Source organism: Poecilia formosa, unplaced genomic scaffold (genome assembly GCF_000485575.1).
Source record: "Poecilia formosa unplaced genomic scaffold, Poecilia_formosa-5.1.2 Scaffold62, whole genome shotgun sequence".
NCBI lineage: Eukaryota > Metazoa > Chordata > Actinopteri > Cyprinodontiformes > Poeciliidae > Poecilia > Poecilia formosa.
In genome coordinates, this window is record NW_006800001.1 from 1505464 (window position 1) to 1526286 (window position 20823).

General features: G+C 40.7%; 4 protein-coding genes across 5 annotated transcripts in view; 1 reads left to right on the forward strand and 3 right to left on the reverse strand.

Annotated features, from left to right (window-relative positions):
- loxl2a (lysyl oxidase-like 2a) overlaps window positions 1–6648 on the forward strand; it is a 24929-nt gene extending 18281 nt beyond the window's left edge. The window contains exons 9-14 of the mRNA XM_007554238.2: window positions 2100–2265; window positions 3083–3323; window positions 3563–3678; window positions 3847–3983; window positions 4255–4366; window positions 5487–6648. Coding sequence (XP_007554300.1) covers window positions 2100–2265; window positions 3083–3323; window positions 3563–3678; window positions 3847–3983; window positions 4255–4366; window positions 5487–5557 — 843 coding nt within the window. The 3' untranslated portion in view covers window positions 5558–6648. The remainder of the gene's footprint in view (window positions 1–2099; window positions 2266–3082; window positions 3324–3562; window positions 3679–3846; window positions 3984–4254; window positions 4367–5486) is intronic.
- r3hcc1 (R3H domain and coiled-coil containing 1) lies at window positions 4613–12470 on the reverse strand. 2 transcript variants are annotated; one of them, XM_016672574.1, is made up of 8 exons: window positions 12339–12468; window positions 8781–8918; window positions 8044–8590; window positions 7620–7792; window positions 7065–7135; window positions 6884–6979; window positions 6705–6812; window positions 4613–5386 (listed from the first exon to the last, which is right to left on the reverse strand). In XM_016672574.1, the coding sequence occupies exons 1-8, from the start codon at window positions 12374–12376 to the stop codon at window positions 5355–5357; spliced, it is 1203 nt and encodes a 400-aa protein (XP_016528060.1). In that variant the 5' UTR covers window positions 12377–12468; the 3' UTR covers window positions 4613–5354. The 2 variants fall into 2 exon arrangements, with proteins under 2 accessions (XP_016528060.1, XP_016528061.1); XM_016672575.1 differs by lacking the exon at window positions 4613–5386 and adding an exon at window positions 5589–5676 and having other exon boundaries at window positions 12339–12470.
- Window positions 12471–13040: 570 nt separating this feature from the next.
- Window positions 13041–16151, reverse strand: LOC103139555 (golgin subfamily A member 7-like; the record flags this gene model as incomplete). Its single annotated transcript, XM_007554239.2, has 5 exons — window positions 13041–14068; window positions 14477–14578; window positions 14681–14833; window positions 14930–15052; window positions 15975–16151. Coding segments are annotated over 5 exons (603 nt in total), but the record flags the coding sequence as incomplete, so codon positions are not given.
- Window positions 16152–16471: 320 nt separating this feature from the next.
- On the reverse strand, window positions 16472–19222 carry rplp0 (ribosomal protein, large, P0). Its single transcript, XM_007554240.2, has 8 exons — window positions 19124–19222; window positions 18716–18823; window positions 18451–18626; window positions 18124–18211; window positions 17398–17544; window positions 17087–17272; window positions 16848–16988; window positions 16472–16692 (listed from the first exon to the last, which is right to left on the reverse strand). Exons 2-8 carry the CDS (start codon window positions 18767–18769, stop codon window positions 16540–16542), a joined length of 945 nt encoding a protein of 314 aa, XP_007554302.1. The 5' UTR covers window positions 18770–18823; window positions 19124–19222; the 3' UTR covers window positions 16472–16539.
- Between the last annotated feature and the right edge of the window lie 1601 nt (window positions 19223–20823).

Below are 20823 nucleotides of genomic sequence, written 5' to 3' on the forward strand. Positions count from 1 at the left end.
ATCCATCCCCCTACAACAGAGAAATCTGTTCTCCCTCCCAGGGCTGCAAGAAAATAATGACATAATTATTTTCTTGCAGCTTCTTGATACATTATTTATGCAGAACATTTTTTTTCCAAGTGCGGTCGCCAACAAATGCTAAAAGTGGTTACTACACTAAGAAATGCTGCAGAGACACATGAGGACTTCCTAGGAGTTCTGCAGTTCTTATGAAGTATGACAGGTCCTGGCCAGAAATAACTTTTTTCTCTCCTTTTTCTTTCTCCTTCAGTAGAAAAGTGTGTGCAGGCTTCGGTTTATTATCTAAAGCAGTGGTTTTTGATCCTGGCCCTCTAAATCCACTGTCCTTTGTGTTTTGGACACACCTGCGGACGTCGGGAGCGTGGAAGAAGAGAAACGCTTAAAACATGCAGGGCAGTGAGTTGAGAGGACCAGGACTGGAAACAACAGCTCTAAAGTGAATTCTGCCCGTCAGAATAGACCTGAAAAAATGGACAATTTTGTACTTTTGACATTAATATCATTGTTAGGGATTCTCAGTTTTTCCAGATGCGTGTCCTATACGGTCCCATTTGCTCTCTGCTATTTCCACGATGTCTTTGTGAGGAGATATTCTTCTACATGTCTTAAAAACACAGCCAGGATCTTGTAAAAATAAAAAAAGAGCCTCCAATTTGGAAGAAAAGGATCAAATAACATGAGATGCGCGTGATCAGTTTCCATAAAGTAATGCTAATAAAACAGATTTACCTCACTGCAGTTCTGGAGGCAGGAGATGATGATGGGTTACAACCACAAAAGAAATGGATGAGATTCTTCCCAGTTTAAGCCTGTTTGGTGCGACTGTGTACGGCATTAGCTCTCCGTCTCTAATTAGCTTTACTTATCCCAGGGGGGCAAAAATAAAGATGCCACTTGTTTAGAAAAAACATCAAAACCAGGTTGTAAGTAGAGAAGGTTGGTTAATGGAGGTAACCCTATGGCAGATTTAAGAGTGTAGCCTCTCAGCAAGACTTTAGAGAAAAATGCAAGCAGATCTTTGAAGTGTAAAGGAGCCTCTAATTTAAAAAAAAAAACAAAAACACATGGAAACAGTGGAACAGCATCACACTTCTGTCCCGATTGATTCCTTCTTATGTCACGAGGTGAAAGGACACCGAGCAAAACACCCAGACGATTTGCTCTGTATATGAACCTACTTTATAGATGTTGGAGAATTTATGGCTTCAGATGATCCAAATCTGGAAGGTATGCGAGAAAATTACAGGGAGGAGTGTTGATAACTGCAGCTTTACGAGCGGAGCCTCGACTAGGTCCGGCGAACGCTCTACATCGACGAGAGCACCTCTGTGCCAACTTAAAATTTCAGGCCACGCATAATCCACATCCAGATAATTATCCCAAACTTAAAGTTCTCGTCTGTGTGGTTTTTTACTGCAGAGCAGGTCCTCTTAAGACTCACTAGAGTCTAGTTCCCGTGTTGCTCCGGTGGTTTTCCAGGCGGACCTGACCACCAGATGGAACATGTGACAGCGATCTTAAATCTACACTTCTGCATATCTGCTCTTCTCCTCAGCCCACCAGCAAATATATGCATCACCCCTCCCACCCCCAGGCCAGCTTCCTTTGTATCCTCCACTTTCATGGTCGTTGGTGGAAAGTCTGACTTTTTCCCTTGCACAGGCTTTCCATAAGGTCTGCAAAATTGTGCAACAAAGCTGAGTCAGGGCTGAGGAGAACATCTGCACAGCTCCTTACTTTCTGTAGGCGGGGAGGGGCTGAGGAAGGTGGGCATAAATTATTTGATTGGACTAGTGCCAACAGTTAGATAATTGCTTTATAATGCATCTATGTCATCGTATCCAAAACAACCCCACACACCTCATGGTAATCAGCATGGTTGCCAGGAACAAAACTTGATCGGCTTATGCCTGGATTTAAACAGTTAGTCCCATTCTTTTTTTTTATGTAACTATTTGCATACTTAACCAATAAGTTTCGAATTTTTTATGCCTACGCTTAGGAATGCATTTTATCTTTTTTTTTTAAATCTTGATTGTTTAGTTATACGGCGCGTTATTTCTGATTGAAATTCTCAGGAGACGTGGTACTGGGAGGGAGATTCATCTGCCGACTCTGTGCTGATGAGCGGCGTGAGATGTTCGGGAACGGAGCTGACTCTGGATCAGTGTCTGCACCACGGCAAACACGTCAGCTGTCCGAAAGGAGGCGGACGCTTCGCTGCTGGAGTGTCCTGCACTCAGAGTAAGAGACGGAACAAAAACACCACGTTCATGTTTCATTTACTAAATGTATACTTTCTGAAATTAGTTCAGAGAGTATACATTTCATATTTATGTTAATACCTTAGGATAAAATATAAACATGTGGCCTAAAAACAGGAAAATGGTATTGGTTGATTGTCACATTGCAGCCGCAAACCTCGATGAATTTGATTGAGACTTTGTGATAGGGTGACAGAGTAGTGAAGGATTTTCATTAAAATATTGTGGCGCTCGTCTCCATTCAGCCTTCTGATCCTGTTGAAAATGACAGATATATTTTCAAAGACTTTCTCTAACCAATCTGACTGGGCTTGATCTAGTTTGCAAAGAAGAATGGCCAAACATTTCAATCTTCAGATGTGCAAAGGTGGAAGAGACTTAACCCCCCCCCCAAAAAAAAAAAACTGCAACTGTAATTGACTCAAGTTTGTAGGGTCACCTTTTGCTGCAGAGGGTGGAATACAAATTAAAAATATGTAAGAATGCATGCCACACTTTCCAGATTTTTACTTGGACAATACTTTTGAACCATATGCATTTGTCCCTTCATGTAACGAGGTGCTTCCTGTTGGTTTATTGTATTGAAATTGCCAATAATTAAAGTTTGTTTCCAATGTAACAAAATGAGAAAAGTTCAATATTTTTGAAAGTGCCTGTATGTAGAAAAAAAAACCTGTTTAGTTGCTGTTTAAAAAATGTCAAAGTTGTTGTGATGGAGAGTAGTAAAATAAACAAACAAAAAAAAAAACTCAATCTTGAATCTGTGGACTCCGCTCATGCTGCTGTCGTCCTCCCAGCGGCCCCAGACCTGGTCCTCAGTGCTCAGGTGGTGGAGCAGACGACGTACCTGGAGGACAGGCCCCTGTACCTTCTGCAGTGCGCCCACGAGGAGCGCTGTCTGTCCAGCACCGCCGACAATGCCGACCCAAGCTCCTACCGCCGGCTGCTCCGCTTCTCCTCCCAGATCCAGAACAACGGCCTGTCGGACTTCAGGCCGCGGGCGTCGCCGCAGTCCTGGGTCTGGCACGAGTGTCACAGGTGAGACCTCACCTGGACACGCCGTGCAGCTGTACTTCTGACCTTGTTACAACTCGGAGACTCTGATTTAGTTTTACTATTACTACGAATCGTGAACGTACATCAGGTAACTTGTTGTTGGGCAAAACTAGTAAGATCTTCTTAACAGATTGTTGAAAGATTCAAAAGATTTAGTAAAGCTCCTAGATGTGCCTGTTTTCAGGATGTCTAAACTCTCCCTGTGTCCCTGTGTAATCCAGACATTACCACAGTATGGAAGTTTTCACCCACTATGACCTGCTGAGTCTGAACGGGACTAAAGTAGCAGAGGGACATAAAGCCAGCTTCTGTCTGGAGGACACCCACTGTGATGAAGGTAGATTTTCCGTTTTACAATTTAGAGACTCTGGATGTTTTTTTTTAACACTGAAACTACCTTTAAGAAATACTCTGCCGTCGTGCTGTTTGATCTCCGTGATTAAAATGAGCATTATTTTAACCGATCCTTCTGACACAAACTGTAAACATCTGCTCTGACATTTAGGCATACAGAAAAGGTACGAATGTGCCAACTTTGGCTCTCAGGGCATCACAGTCGGCTGCTGGGACACGTACAGGCACGACATCGACTGCCAGTGGATCGACATCACAGACGTGAAGCCGGGAGATTACTTCTTGCAGGTACAACATCTGCTCTGTTGGTCTCACCTTATGAAATATTCAACTTCTGGTGGAAAAGTCGGTCTCAGATCAGCCTGCTGTCTCCTATAGACCAGACAGACCCTCTTTCTGCACATTTGCCTTTTTTTTTTTTCCTCCGTTCACCGTCTAACATGTCACACAACTGAGCAAAGGCTCTTAAGGAACACTAAACATATTATCTGGTCGACCATCGCAGATAAACCTCTTTTGAGACCAATACTATTAACTCTGACTCCGTTCTTTCTTTCAGGTCGTGATAAACCCAAACTTCGAGGTTGCAGAATCCGATTTCACCAACAATATTATGAAGTGCCGCACTCGCTACGACGGACACCGGATATGGACCTACAACTGTCATATAGGTGAGGACAACGTCTCCTCCGAGACTGGACTGTGGTATAAGTCACAAAATATTACATGTTGTTTATACAAATCCAGCTTTTTGTTCTCGCATTTTCTTTTTGTAAAACACAATATTATATTCAGTGTCAATGTTTTCATGAGACCATGCAGTACTGTAGCAATTCAGTGAATGGCAGTGAAGCTGAATGATGGAAGTAGTGCAGAAGCACACAATCGAACAAACTAAGTGATTTATAATCTCTGAATAGAAGCTGATGGAGTGTTTTTTTATTATTAAATACAAAATTCAATACTTTGTCAGGCATCGATTGAACATTCCTTTAAAGATTCAAAAATTATGAAAACGGTAACAAAAAACAGGTGACATAAAAACAGAAGGCCAAAAGTCCCACAATCAAATTATGGCATCTTATCCTTTATAACACTTATTTAATAAATTGTGGCACTTTTGGTCCTCATAACAGTAGCGCAGTTAGGATTACCGTGGCTCAAACTACAATTAGTAAACTGTAAATTGGGGGGGAAAAAATAATAAATATTACATATGGAATACCTTGTAATTTGCCCTTATTAAATCTTTGTTAAAGACTATGAACAGTTTTAACAAAAACAAAAAAAACACAACCATCGGTAAACGTAGAATATTTCTTTAAATCCTGAAAATTACTTTGTGAACAAATCTTTGATATGTTAAAAAAAATGTTTTTAAAAACTTATCACTCACACTGTGCAACCAGTTCTCGTTCACCAGGACAACAAAAAGAAAAAAAGGTCAATCTTAAATATTGCCAACTGAACATATTTCAGGTGAAACCAACATGCAATAGAGTTTAATTTAAAACGTTTTGAGACTTTGGACCCATCTGAAATGACCAAAATATCCGTTTCGTCCTTGTTGAGATATGTGCCTTATTAGTGTTGCCAAAAGTGAACAATATTTACCACAAGTTGGGTTCAGTTACAGAAATCTGAGGCAGCTCTTCAGAGCTACTGATTGGAGACGGGTCTGTCTAGTCCGGCTGTAGAAACAAAAAAATAAAGAAGAAAAAGTTGGGTCAAAACCTTGCCTTTTTTGGGGGCAGGGTGAATTTCTTAGATTTTTTATTTTTGTCTTCACAGGTGGCACATTTAGTTCAGACGTAGAGGACACGTTTCCCGGATTGCTGACGAACCAGCTGTCACACAGGTAGACCAGAGCAGGGCCCATCACAAGGACGGAACTAGGAAATCTTCTGACAACCACTAGAGGGAGCTGTGTGACGCTGCATCTTTGGAGCAGTGCTGGATCATCGTTGTGCTCAGGGTTCAGCTGGTACAATAAACAACGGCTCCATAGGAAAACGAGCTGCTTGTTCAGTAAATGCATTTACCCCCCATTCAGTTGTACATAACTGTGTGTTTTAGAGTCTCTTGCTGTTCTTGAAAGTGTTATTTTGACCTGGTGCTTGTGATGCAATGAGAATTAAAGCCACGTAACTTATTAAACCAAGTGTGGCGACGAGTGCATTGGAAACCAAAGCTTTATAATGTGTGGAGTGCATCAAACCAAAAGTCAGACACCATGTTCCTTAATGCAAGTAGTGACTGAATTTGTATTGTCATAATCTTACACTGTACATTTATCCCAAGCAGCTGTGATAAGAAGCAGCTGTATAAATTAAAACTGTTAAGAGTCCAGACATTCCCTCCACACGCAAAACCAAATGTTGTAATTCATCATAGAGAGATGAGCCAAAGCCTCTGGCAAGTAAGTTCCTGTCAAGACGGGAAAACTCCTGTTGTCAGGATTGGATTTAACTAGCTAAACATTGTGACAAATTGTATCCACTTCTAAATGACAGGAAAATAAAAGTCAAAATTTATATATATATTTTTTTTGCTCTGGAAGTGCCGTGTTCAACAGAAGCCAAGGTTGTCTGGAATTAGTTCTTGCAGCGATTTCCAATGTCTGTGAGGGATTTTCCTTCATAAATTAAACCGGAACAAAAGAGAAACGGAGAAGGGGTCGCTTGTTTTCACCGTGCGCTCGTCTCCGATCTGCGCCTGTTTTCTAAATGTCTTGTTGAACTATCTCCATCAGGGACTTTGGTGCCTTTGTGAAATTACTGTAATGGCCACGCTTGTATGTGAAAATGCCTCTCAATGAATTTGTAAATGTTTGAATGTAGAACTGTAACAATCCTTCATTTTACAAGGATCCTTTCAGTTGCTAATTGTTTTAATATATTGAGGTGGATGTGGAAATGCATAACGGTTTTAAATAAAAACATGTTGAAAGCAACGTGTGTCAATCATGCGCGCGCGTGTGTGTGTGTGTGTGTGGACATTTTGGCTCACCTTCATATCTGTACAGTCTGCCTCCCGGTATGCCTAAAGCTCTGGTCACCATCCGTTTGGCCACTGCGCAGTCTGTCCTGGGACGCTCCTTCACCGGCTGGAGAAATTCTTGAAGAGGACACAAACCGTTTAATTCGACTAGTGAGATTTCACCAAAACTGTAGCTCAAAGCGTCCTACCTGCCCTTCTGACCGCCTTGCCCTGGGCTTTTTTACTCCCCTCAGAGAGAGCTCGAGTCTTCAGCAGCGGGTGGCAGATGGAGAGGGCGTGGTGCGCTGCAATCAAGACAACCGCCACCGACCTCAGTCACCATGAGTTCAAACAGTTCATCACGTTTAGTGTAGTGGAAAGAGCTCTGACCTGCCGCCTGGCAGGAGAAAACGCCCAGAGCGTGTGTGTTGTCCACCCACTTGATCTTCATTCCACCGTCACTGAGACGCGATGGGAGGAGAAAGAGGAAGAGAGAGGGAGGAAATTAATAAACAGCTATATCTATCTGTGGGATACAATGTAGAGTGCACAGTGAGAGTTTCTACTATTGGCTGAGACTAATCAGGATCCTTAAACAGACAAATTATTGCACGCTAAAAAGTCCTTTGTGATACGAATATTGCACACTGATATCACAATAATGACAAATGTGTGATATACTGCAGCACTAATTTGAACACATTTTGGAAAATGTCTATTTGAGAGTTCAGACCTCTTGACCCAAAACACAAACTTCAATCTGTTTTATGCGACAGCCCAACAACGCAAAGTAGTGCATAGTTGTGAAAAAGTAAAAGTACGTAGTTGTCAAAACTCTTATCAAGAAGGAAGTGAAAACAGCACTGAAAAATTATTTTTCTACCCCTCCAGTCAGCAATTATTTATATGTGGAGTACTACCTGGATCATAACTTCATAATCCCACCTGTATTCTGTGAAAGCATCCAGGAGGTCGTCAGTCTTGAAAACAGATGGAAAGTCATAAATCTCAATGACATGGCTGAAGTCATCCGAGTTAAGAAACACGTTCTCATAGATTGCGTAATCATTGTGAACAAGCTCAACAGAGACGCCTGTCTCTTTAAGATGCATCTTAATCTGAAAAAGAAGAAGAAAAAAAACAGCAGAAAGCACCTCATGATTAGGTAACTACTGAGGTTCTTACATTTCCCATGCTGCTGGAAGACTTTTAGAAAATCTTTAGCATTTGCCAACATGTTTCTTCTGGCTGAAAGTACTATTAATGTTCTGGAGTTCCGACTTAGGTCTTATAGAGAATCTGTGGGGGGGAGCTAAAAATGATAAAAAACATTTAGAAAAAACCCTCTAAAATAAGACCTACAACCTACCTGTTCAGTTACATCGTCTGTATCTGTGCTTGCATCCTCAGCCTGAACATTGTTGAGGTTTTCTCCCTCTGCTTCCTCCAACCTCATCTCTGCGAAGGACAGAGACTGGTCCCAGATGACCGCCTCGCTTTCATCCAGCCCTAGCGCCGACTTTTGAGTCTGTTCCTGGGGACAAAGCTGTGAACCGCTCTCAGGCACCCCAGTTACACCGTCGGCGGCACAGGCTTCCTGTGCAGAGGAGGCCGAGCAAACTTTTTGTTCTGTGGCCTTGGGGCAAGAACAAGACTCTGAAAGAGAGCTTCTGCAGCACTGAGCAGAACTTATTATGTCTTTGTTTGCAGCCGAGCCCTGCGAGTCCTGGAGAGACAGCCTCTTCCGAACGGCTCGCGGCAGGTACAGGGGCTGGTCTGGCCTTTTAGGTGTTCGGCTTTGTGACGGGGCCGAAGGCGTCACCTTGACGTCGGGTTCCTTCACCACCCTGCTGCCAGGGTGCTCTTCAGAAAGGCAGTTGCTGGTCTCTACATCACTGTCTTCCTCTGACTCAGCCCTACAGAAAAACAAACATCTTCAGTAGGGTTACCCTGATTTTCTTTCAACAACCTGTCTCAATTTTCACACATCAAAAAGAGACAAAAAGACACAGACAAGCTGCCTGGTGTTGCTTCTTGATAATATGAACCACCTTTATCTTCACTACTAATCGCAGAGGCATATATTTAAAAAGGAAAGACGTGTACCTGAGCTCAGAAGGGCAGACCACCACCCTACGGCACCAGCTCTCCCCTACAGAGAAGGTGGTGAGATCTGGTATGTCTTCTATTGTCCTGTGAATCAAGTATCGCAGTCTGCTGGGTAATGGGGGGAACAGAAGCACGCTGCACAGACACACACACACAAAGGGCAGACGGAAAAAAGATGTCAGCTTCTAAAGTAATGCAAAAGTGGATCTCTTAAGTGTTACAGGGATGGATGTCATACACAAGAAAGTACATCAAAAACCTACTAAAGACATCTCACTATGTAAATTCTGTGTTATGAGTGCTTTCCAAACAATTCAAATGAGCAGAAGTAAATCAGTGGATAACGGCTCATGCATTTCGAAATGCTGACATTTTCACAGAGGACGTGATAAGAAGGCCAGGAACTTCAATCTTCTGATTGAGTCAGGAACAGGGGGGGAAAAAAAATCAGAAACCAACCAGTTATCAGGTAAAAAGCCAGAGTAAACGGTACTCTTGGTTTTCTACACCTTGGGGAACCCCTGTATTAATTGTCTGAAATATTTCTTCTCAGTCTTACATATATAACGATTCTCTGGCAACATAGAGCAACATTTTATTACACCATAAGCCTAAAGATTTTGTTGAAGTTTAAATGTTTTATTTTTATTATTATTATTATAATATGGTCAGATTTTTTGATAAAGGCAATCAAAGTAGTAACCATCTGGATTTCAGTTTAGTTTCTTAACAGCGCCCTCTTTGGGTCACAATGTCGGATGTTCTGCAGTATACAGTCGTCTGGGGAATCTGAAGTGATACAGAATTGATGCCATAATATGCGAGCGTTGAAGCCGCTTCGAGCTTATTTAGTTGTAGAGGAGGCAAGCTATACTACTTACTTTTTAAGGCTTCTTTTCTGTTGGTATGTTTCCAGATCATCCAAAACATGATGCAAAAACTGATTTTCTTGCTTTGGGAGATAAATGCCATCGTAACAAGGAAACGCCAGGGTGAACCAAGAGAAACGAAGACTATTTGTTGAATTTTTATTGGTCTGAACAGTCGTAATTAACGTACCACTGATCTAACTAGCTAAAATATCACAGCTGTTTTAACAGTCTGCATTCGACAGTTGAATGCAGATTTCAACCGTCAGATTTGTTAAAAACTATAGCTCCAATTGCGCTAATTAACGTCAAGCAGGACAGAAAAATTAGTTTTGTCGTTGCGTTTATAGTTTTAAGTACACATTTAAAACTAGAGGAGAGCTAGCATACTTTGGATAACGGCCCTGAATGAATAATAGCTTAGCCAAATGTTTATTTTAACTTACGGTTAACCAATGTTAAAAGAACAGAAATAGCATGTTTTAATGACCCGCTACCATATTAACCCGAATAAGACATGTTTGCTTTTATCCACTTCCTCCTTCTTGCTGTGGGAGCAACGACATATCCGGCATGTTTCTTTCAAAATAAAAGCAATGTCAAAATTCCACAAACAAAAACTTATCAAAAATAAGTTCACGTCGAACCTTCTCATAAACTACTAATTTTAAAACACAATAGGTGTGTCTCTTTAAATAATAATGAAATAAAAATGTTCATTTATTTCAGTACTTCAAAATGTGAATATGTTACACGCACCAGGACTGGTGTAACATGCTGATTTTCCTGTAAATAGGATAGAACAAGCGGGAGTGATGAGGCAAAAACAAATCTGTGCTTGGAATCTGTTCTGATTTATTAAACATTTCCAAACAGCACCATATCTGATATTTCCTCAAAAATAATCCACTGTGTCTATGTTATTTTCTTTGTTATTCTACAATATACTTATTTCTGTAATAAACAACTTCTTTAGAACCTTTAATGCAAAGGTACAGCTTATGTCATACATACAGCTTCCATTAGTTTGAGACAAATGGGGGTCTCAAACTAACCCGTTTTTGTTACGCCGTATGCTACGGCATAAACAATATACAATGTATTTGTATTTTTTTCTGTACAACAATATGTTCACAGAAAGACAGAATACAGCTAAACAGATTCGACTCATGTAACATAAAAAAGATCTAATCAACATAACCAGGGGTGAAAGTAGGCGGGTACGGTCAGGTACTGCGTACCCCTAAAAGATTTAGCGGGTGTACGCTAAATCTGCAAGAAAGGGGAACGGCTGTGTGATGTAAAAAAAATCAATGGGTTCACTGTGCAGCCGTGAGTGCACCCACTAATCAGCCGTGACTGATTATTTTTTCAATTTTTTCAAGAACAATCCTAAATATTGTTTCTAAACTATTCGTGCTTTGCTAGAGCAGGGGTGCAACACGTCGATCGCGGAAGGTTTTGAGTCGATCTCGGCGGTTGGTGACAAACTGAACGCGGCCAGGACGCTGAGACCAGCACGTCCTCCTACGATTGGCTTAAAACGTTCGTAAGTTTATTAAAGAACAACAACAAAATAATCAACAAAACGTTTTCAAATTAATGACCCAACAACAATAATAATCTAAGTAATTATTGTTTCAACAAGGTGTTGCGCAATTCTGTGCCATTACCAAAATAGCTAGCAGAGCAGGAGTTTAAAATTAACTAATCAACCACCGCTGTGTTCATGAGAGGCTTATTAATGATCACAAAATAAATATCAAGCCTGAAACCTAATATCGTAACGGACTGAATGTTATGTTTTTAATGTAGTCCCTGCTCGGCTCGTGGCGGTTGCCATAGCAACGTGTGTTGTAAAAGGGTTATTTTACCATGCTCCTGTATTTTACCATTACATGCGCCTTTGCCTTGGCGCTTTACAGCCGCTGTAGTTCCTGAACGTTCAATAAACGACAAACTTGGACTAATTATCTCGTTCATCTGTGAGTATCACGTCATCCACACAAACATGAAACACGTTAAACATGTTTCATTAAGTATTTAACAAACAAATTACTTCTACCGTGATAATTATGTGAAATTAAATTAATTGTCTAATTTTAAAAAAAAATGTTTGGTGCTCTTTGGCATCTTGCTTTGAGGTAAGAGTCTGAGAGGCTTTTCCTTTATCAAACTTTTTTTTTTTTTTTTTTTGCCTCTTATTTAGTGGAAATATTGAGGTTGAGATTTTCTCAATAACCTACTGATTATCCCTCTGTCTGGACACAGGATCAATATAACCAGTTTAAAAGCTAAAATGAATGGTTATATGCCAGACATGGAAAACTGGGATGCACTCCATGAAATGATGTTCAGAATTTAGGTCTCATGGCATCTCAAGGTGTCATATATCTGCGTAGTATCTTGGCTGTGCCTAGTACTGCACATTTCTGGACTGAGATGTCTGATGTTGTTCCTGGGATCTGTTTTAGCCACTGCTGCAGTTTGGGGGTGACTGCCCCGAGGTATATACTTTTGTCATAGTACCCCAAAGAATTCAAAACTACTTTCACCCCTGAACATAACCATATTATTTTCCAACAACTTCCATAACAGTTTCATTTCATAGCTGATAACTGACGGTATATTAATGAATCTGTACATAAGAACAAATCGCAACAGTTCCTGTACAGTAGCTTTATACCTCAGGTAACTAGAACCGCGGTCGCTCTTTTTCCTCATGGGCGCCCGTTAGTTCAGTTGCGATGACACCAGTAAATTAAACATGAAAGGACTCTATAGAAACTACTTTAGTGACACTGAAAAGGTTCTTCAGAGCTATTTTGAGAAAGGAAAAAAATTAAAAAATTATACCCCCTACTAACCTGTAAACAGGATACAACAAGAAGGAGTGATGAGGCAGAAGCAAATCTGTGCTTCACAAATCATCCTAGAATCTGTTCTGAAGCGGTTGTCAGTTAGGCAGATTCTGGAGCAATTACAAGCTCACACTGCCTTTTACTGGTAGCTTTCTGATACTGCAATAAAATTAGTTGCAATAGATGCTAACTTTCGATATTTGAAAAATACATAAAAACATATAAATTAATTCAATAGCAAATTAGAGAAATAAAATAATCACATAACAAAACCATTACTTTTTCTGTATGTATGCCTCATCTACATTATACACACACAGCTACATTTCAAGGTCTTATGTTAATTTTGACATAACAAAAACCAATTCCATTAGATGACAATTAGAATATTATGACATCACAAAGTTGACTTTATGCAACATTTTCATTGTTCAAGAAACTGAATTTTGCGGTTCCACTAATGCTATTAAAGTGCACTTCTATATATTTTCAAAGTCAAATCTAAAATAAAACCCCTCCACAAGATCTTCATTTCAGGTAACTACAATTTATTTAAATAGAACATGACGAGTATGGACAATTGTGAAAGTATTCTACAAACAAAATCTAAACAATCTGCTGCAGAGCTTTCCAACTGTCTATGATTTCTAATGCTAACAGATATTGTGATGGTACATATGATGTATGCTGGAGCTGAATATATCGCTAGTACACTGTCACAGAAATGAGACAGTTCTCAAAATGTATTGGGACAACTTAGCAAAGATGATCCATCTTCAAAACCAGAAACATCTAAAATTTACAACTTCTAAAACCCCCACCCCCAGACTCCTGAACATAATTTAAAATATGGGTTCTGCAGAAGTCGCAACCCTCATACTGTTAATATTAACCATCCATAACCGCTGTGATCGCAAGCCGGGCCAAAACTTTACAACACATTAACCGTCTTAAAATTTTCAAAACAATACCTCAAATCTCTTGTAATGAATGTGGAGATGATGGCAATGAACACAATGGCACATCCTATAAAGTCTGCTCAACATCTTAGACGTCTTGATTAGAAAAAGACAAGAAAAGGCATGTACAAACATACACAAAGGCAAACAGGAGAGTATTTATAAATTACAGCAAGAAAAGATCACATTAAAAGTACACATGTATTTCAGGAAGGAAGGTCTGGATATACATTGTGAAGCAGATTGGAAGTCACCAGCCTGCACATTGAAATAAGACATAGAGCAAAAACATGCTCCAGAATAGAAAAACACTGATGACAGAGTACATTTCTGTGTTTCAGCACAGTCCTGATGATTGTTCAGCAGCCATTGTTAAGTTATAGGATCATACGTTTTCAATATGTTTATGTTTTCTCTTTTGTAGGAAGTCTCATAATTTCAACTGCACGTAACAGCGGAAAAAACACACGTTGGACCCTCGGGATGTGAAGGTGACTCGATCGGAAAGGCTACAGCGGTCACCGGACGTCATGTGGGCAAAAATCGTTTTATCTTCCAGATCCAATGTTTCTGTCTTCAAAGATGGTGATTTCCACCTGAAAAACGGGACAGTTAAGGAACGCAACATTGGAGTTTTAAACGCATATCCAACATAATAAAAAAATAGATGAAAAAAATATTAATTGAATGATACTGGATTGTCTTCTGAAATATAAATTTTATTATTATTATTTTTTTTACATAAACTGCTTACACTTATGAGTTTATGTGGCATGTAATGAAACGGGTTTATAATTCTGAAAGCTTGGGAGATATCTTTAGAAGTTAAAAAATGTTTCTCAGTGCAAAGAAAAACATTTTCTTCATATACTTGATTTTATGTTGGAAAGATCAAGAAGTATTACTCTTTCGCTTAAGCTTAATGTAAGTAAAATTTCTTTAACATTACATTTTCTCAGTCAAAGAACGCAGGTGTTGAGTAAAATAAGCCAGGTCAAGGATACGACTCTGAGGCCTCTCTCTATGGGGTCAGTCAGCAGTAAGCCTCTGGGAGCATAAATCTTCTCATTCTGGTCCTTTATGTATTTGGCGATCTTCTTTAACACCTGTAGACAGAAAACAACGCAGTGCTGAGACGAGATCAATTTCTCCACAAAGGAAGCTGCGAGGAGCAATTTAGCTCAGAATCCCAGCAAAAGCAGTTCTACCTTTTCGTAGTGTGTCTCCATACACAGGAAGATGGTGTAGGCAGTCAGACAAGCCAAGCAGCCCTCCAGGTAAGACTTTCCTCCAAGCTTCTCTGCCTCCGCATACAGGTTGTTCAGAGACTGCATGGTCTCCTCGAATTGCTGCTTATCCATCTGGAACCACAACAATAGTTTACATCCACTGTGCTGAAAATAAAGCACCGTAACCATAAAAAAATAAAAATAAAAAAAATAAAATCCATTACATACTCTAGACTCCAGCTCAGAGGGAAACTTGGTCTGGAACTTGCATATTGTTCCTGAGCTGTAGTCTCTCTGGACGAAGACCTTGGAGGAAACAGCCGGCTGCTGGAGGTCCTGTAAGCTGTGGGTCTGGACAAATTTGAATCCAGTTAGCACTGATTTTGGGTGGGAGCAATGCGGGTGCCCCGATCTGTTCGTTAATGTTGTATAAATAACGTCTTAGACCAGTTTTTTCCATCTTTGTATTTGGGTGCACATAGCTGCTTTAGAGTAAAATGAGAACAAAAAGACTTGTCAGGAAAATACTAATTATTTGCATTATGCCCACACTTCTGGTTTAAATAATATGTTATTTTGTCTGGGAAAATCTTTGAAGGGTTCATTTGTGCTGGCGGACCCAATTTCTACTTTTGTATTTTGAATTGCGGTTGCCAGGAGCACATTCAAAGCCAGTAATATTTCATCCATTCATATAAATACCTAGTTAACATGAAGACTACCTACTTTCAAACTAAATCTGCCACAGACATGAATATTTTTGCGTGTCTTTTAATATCATGAATATTATCTTGTTTTATGTTTGGTTGGATCTTCTGCTGTGGAAGTTTCAACAGCTTTCTCTGGACAGCCCAAGCCAACAGGAAAATGTAATTTTTATATAATGAACCACACCTGTCAAGCACTAGGCCCCAACTCGACCAGACCGGTAACTTTTTCTGGTTACGCCACTGGCCAAGAGGAAAGTGTTGACGTTAGCACGTTGTTAACTCTGTAAATAAGTCACTAAGCCACATAAAATTCTCACCAATCACCGTAAATTCACGAGAATTATTTGTTCAAACTGAAACCAGAACAATGTTTCTTACCTATGAAATGGTCGTTAGCTAAAAACAGGTTAGCTAACATTTCTATTAGCTATCCAAACACCCCTCAAAATGACAAAAAAAATGTTAATATTTATCCCCTATAATGATGCAGTTACCATCTGAAACCGTGTTCATGAACATCTCAGCGCAAAGCTTTTATATTCGGATAAACCGCAAAGATTTACCTCAGCCATAGCCGACGCCTGTCCTGTAGCTACAGCGCATCTGTATCCAAGTACTTCCGGTTTGATATTTTCAAAGTAAACGTTCAGTTGAAGGGTTTTAATTTCACTGTTCTTAAGAGTGGATTTAGTGTTCGGCGCAGTATAAAAAGTAAAACGGCGCCTAATATTGTTTCCCAGTCACTTGCTGCTCAGTTTATTTTTAAGCTCTAGATTTTCCCCAACAACTATTTTTCTTCAATTTAAAACTCAAATTTAAGCTAAAATCTGTCTTTAGAAATATTAAGATGAAATCGGACACACCCAAAAAGGAAGTGCATTTCTATAAGCCAGACGTCAGCTCCAAGTTTTTTTCTTTTTTTAAATGGCCGATCATCGCAGCATCCACTCTAGTAAAATTAAATCAGTAACAAAGCCCCTTAAGGCATCAGGTACATTATAACTCTGCTCATGTTTAAATGGTTTTAATAAAAAAAAAATAAAAATAAAAAATGCACAGGTTATTTTAATAAACTTTATTGAATCATGTTCTTTTCGATTCCAACAGGTTCCGTTCGCTGTATTTGCTTTAGTCGAACAGCCCAAAGCCCATGTCGTCATCTGATTCCTCAGACTCTTCCTTAACCTCCTCCTTTGCAGCTGGAGCTGCAGCAGTTTCTGCAACAGCTGCAGGTGCTGCAACAGCAGCAAAAGCAGTTGGATCAGCCAGATAAGCTTTGACCTATGAGATGGAGACAAGAAAAACAATGCAGTGTTAATTTTCACTTACAAATTTTGGAAAATCAATTTTAACCATTGCTGCCATCTCTTTGCAGGTTTGACATTGCTGCACTAAAACCTGTCCTGTGATATTACAGCAAGGACTCTGCACCGCACCTTTTCTGCCAGGGGGAAGGAATAATCCGTTTCCACAGCAACAGCCAGGACTCTCTTGTAGCCATTGATGACCGAGTGGGGGACAGAAGCCAAAGTGGGGTAGCCAATCTCCAGGCACACACTGGCGATGTTCCTCACACCCTACAGGATTCAGAAATTCATCAGTAAACTCAGCAGTTCAGAGATATTTCCTCAAACAGCAGAGCTTTGTTGAAACATATTCAGATTAGGTTTCTCACCTCCAAGAACCTGGTGTGCAGGGATGCCTCTGTGATGTCGAGCACCTCAGGACTGTAAACACTGCCGTTGTCATACACTTGCTGGATAATCAGCCCAAAGGAGAAGGGCGAGATGTTCAACATGTTGAGCAGTGTGGCTTCGCTGGCACCAACCTTGTCGCCAGTCTTGATCAGGCCGACGTCACTCTTAGGAAAGAGAAAAAAAAAAAAAAAAAGACATTACCAAATGTAGCCAACTAAAATTTACAGCAAAACACAAGTGGATGTCCAGGTCAAACATCCCACGACTTTATATCCGTTTCCATACTCACCAAGATTTCAATGGTTCCTCTGGAGATTTTGGTGGTGATGCCCAGAGCCTGGAAGAAAGAGGTCTTCTCTGGACCCAGTCCAGTATTCTGGGCTGGCACCGTTACATCACAGGGGGCGATGGCTCCAGCACGGGCAGCTGCAGGCACCTGGAGCACAACACAAGGACCTCGTATCACTTTCCAATGCCTTTTGAAATTCAACATTTTAAAACACTTGGTTGACAATCAAAAGATGGGAGAGTTACGAGTGTCTGAAACCTTACGTCCCTGACAGTCAACGAAAAAAATGACAGACAGGGATAGCGAGGAAACATTTTGACTTTCTGCAGGGGGAACGACAATACAGTACTGCACAGGCTGCATTGTAACTTATCCTGCACATTAATGGGGTTGCAATAAGAATGCCAAAATGCTAAATAAATCATTTGCAAAGTAAATAAGATAGATAGACCAAAGGCTGGTCAAACAGATGGAAGAATGGCTATATTGGCATCTCATGTTATGCTGCTTGTCCGTGGATAGTTTCACAAATTGGTGGATTAAAACAAATCTATTTAAGTCAATTTTCCTACACTGCAACTCCTTTATCTACATGTAGCCAGATTCCTTAGGGACATTGAATGCACTCAAACAACATGCAACCGTAGTACAGTGTGGCACATACATATAGATTTAGATCCAGTTTACTTAAGGAGCAGTGGGTGATTGACAGGTAAGACCTTTTACCTTATTAGCCAGCAGCAAGTCCCGGACCTCAGTCAGATCCTCCTTGGTGAAGACAAATCCCACATTGCCTTTAATGTGGGGCAGAAGCCTGTGAAATTAAATCCAATTGCATATTACATACATGCAAGGTAATAAATACAGTTGCACAGAGCAGAAAAAAAAACGGCTTAGTGTCTGAGACCTTGCGTCCCTGGCAGTCGGGGTAGTAGACAGACAGGGATAGCTGGAGACAAGTTACTTTTAGCAGGGGGAACGACAATACAGCACTGCAGCAGCTGTACAGTAGTTGTCCTGCTAGATCAGAACAGAATCCTTTAAGTCACTCACTTCTCCAAAGCAGGGTTGTTCTCCAGGTGACCACGGATGGCTTTGCGCATCATGGTATTTTTCCCCATGAGCACAACGGCTTTTCCACGCAGAGACAGGCGGATGGTCTGCATCTGCTTGGAGCCCACGTTGTCTGCCCCCACGATGAAGCATTTTGGGTAATCATCCAAGAGTTGCTGCAACAAACCACTGCGTGTCAAGACACGGATCATTACAAGGGAGATGTTTTGAGCTGAAAGCAACGTGTGTATCAAATTCTACTTACGATAATTTTCAGAAAGTAGTTGGACTTCCACGTGGCCCTGTCTTCCCTGGGCATCTTGAATGTGCTTCCAGGGATCGCTTAGCAGCTGGTTTAAAGACAAGGTATAATCTGTAAAGAAGAAACACATCGAAATGAAAATGTTCTGAGAGAACAAGACGAAAATACATGAGCCGATCAGAAGCTGGCGGACATGCGGTCCACAGCTAACATTAGCCGGCTAACCGAAAGCTAGCAACAGCCTGAAAGGCCTCGGTAACTAAAAATGCTTTTACAACCAATATAGGATTAATAAATACATTGAGATAGGGTGCGAACATGTTTATACACTCAATATGACTTTTTTACAACATACAACTCGACTTGGCATCATTTTATTTCGGCTTGAAGAGAGAGTCACTATCAACTCACCGAGCGTTAGGGTCGCGTGAAAGAAAGAGGAAATACGTGGGTCGACCGACGCTTATATTTGACAGAAGTGACCAATCAGAGCAAATAAAAGGGACAGGAAGGAGAAAGAAGATGTGTGATTGGCCTCATTTCCTGGCACAAAAGGTACGCCATCACTGAGTGGCAAATTAACCATAATAAAAACAATATAAATTTCTTAATAAGTATTTTTGCGAAATCATTTTTTGTATTTAGTAATAGATGTTCGTTTTAGTACAAAGAGTTGCGAGACAAAAAATAGTGACCTCAGCAAATAAAAAAAGACATAGCAAAAGACAGTGTGAGTGTGGTTTAATTGCTTTACCCCTGAAAATATATCAAATCTCTGAATTTTATTTACTTTCAGTTATGACCAAATAACAATTATTTTACGTATTCTGTTTACAACCCAGTGTTATAGAGCAGGTTGGGTGATAAAATATCACCCAGGACCAATGTTCTGTTGAAAATACATACGTAAAGTGGAAATTACAAATAGATGTCAAAACGCTGGTAAAACCATCCACCGAGTAAAAAACAGCTATCAACCCTCACTACCCACAATAAGTCTTTGAAGAATTTGAATTAATATGAGCTACAACAATATGAGATCTCTTTGGGATCAATAAAGTATTTTTGAATTAGAATTTGTAAACGGACAGACTAAGATGAATTAATAATAATCGTAATGATGCTAACGATAATTTTATTATAGACATATTTTAGACTTATTACAAGTATGTAACAATAATAATATCGCCTTAAACGCCACTCACAACATGGCGCCAGAGTTGACGTGGTGACGATTCCTGATGCTGCTCACTTTCATCGCAATCATCTGACACGGCTCATGGTGCTTCCGTGTCAACATCGAGCAACTAGCGTGGTGCCAGAAGTGAGTTATACTTTTATTTATATCCGTAAGCTAGCTGAATTATCCCTCACCTGGACACAAGGATGGAACGACCTCCTCCGCACCTTCCGGCTGAGGTCTGGACCCATGTTTTCAGCTATCTATCAGTGTCAGACAAACTAAGCATCCGGGCTTGCTGCAAGTACTTCAGGAAACTCATCGACCACTGGTCTCTTTGGAGAGGCTGGACTGCTGTCCTTACTTTTAAAAGTGGCTCCTACACCAAGCGGTTCTGGAACTCTCTGCGTCGTAGGAAAGTCACCAGCATGGTGGTGAGGAGCCCCAGAGCCAAGGACTGGAGGCAGCTCTGCTCGGAACTTCCCCATCTCTCTTCGCTGGTTCTGGAGCAAAGCGTCATGGAGAACCTGGGCTTCGGTAAAGACTTCCCCCACCTGGAGCGCCTGGCTATAAGAAACAGCGACGTGGTGATAGACGCACACAAGCGGACTCACCTGGAGCAGCTCACTCAGCTCAGTCTGTGTGATGTAACGTTCCCCATTAAATCCAGCTTCCTTCCTTTTATTTCCCATCTCAGAAATCTCACATCTCTGACCTGCCATAACTCTGGCACCTCAGTGGAGCCGATCTGGATAATGGAAACCATACTTTCTTATCTGCCTAACCTCAAGGACCTCTCCTTGTCGTCAAAGCGTGCCTGCGTCTACGTGCCAAAGAGACCACTTAATGAAAGAATCTCCTCCTTGTCTACTCTGGAACTCATCCAGTACTCTGATCACTTTTTCCCAGTGAACACAATGAAGAAGGTCCC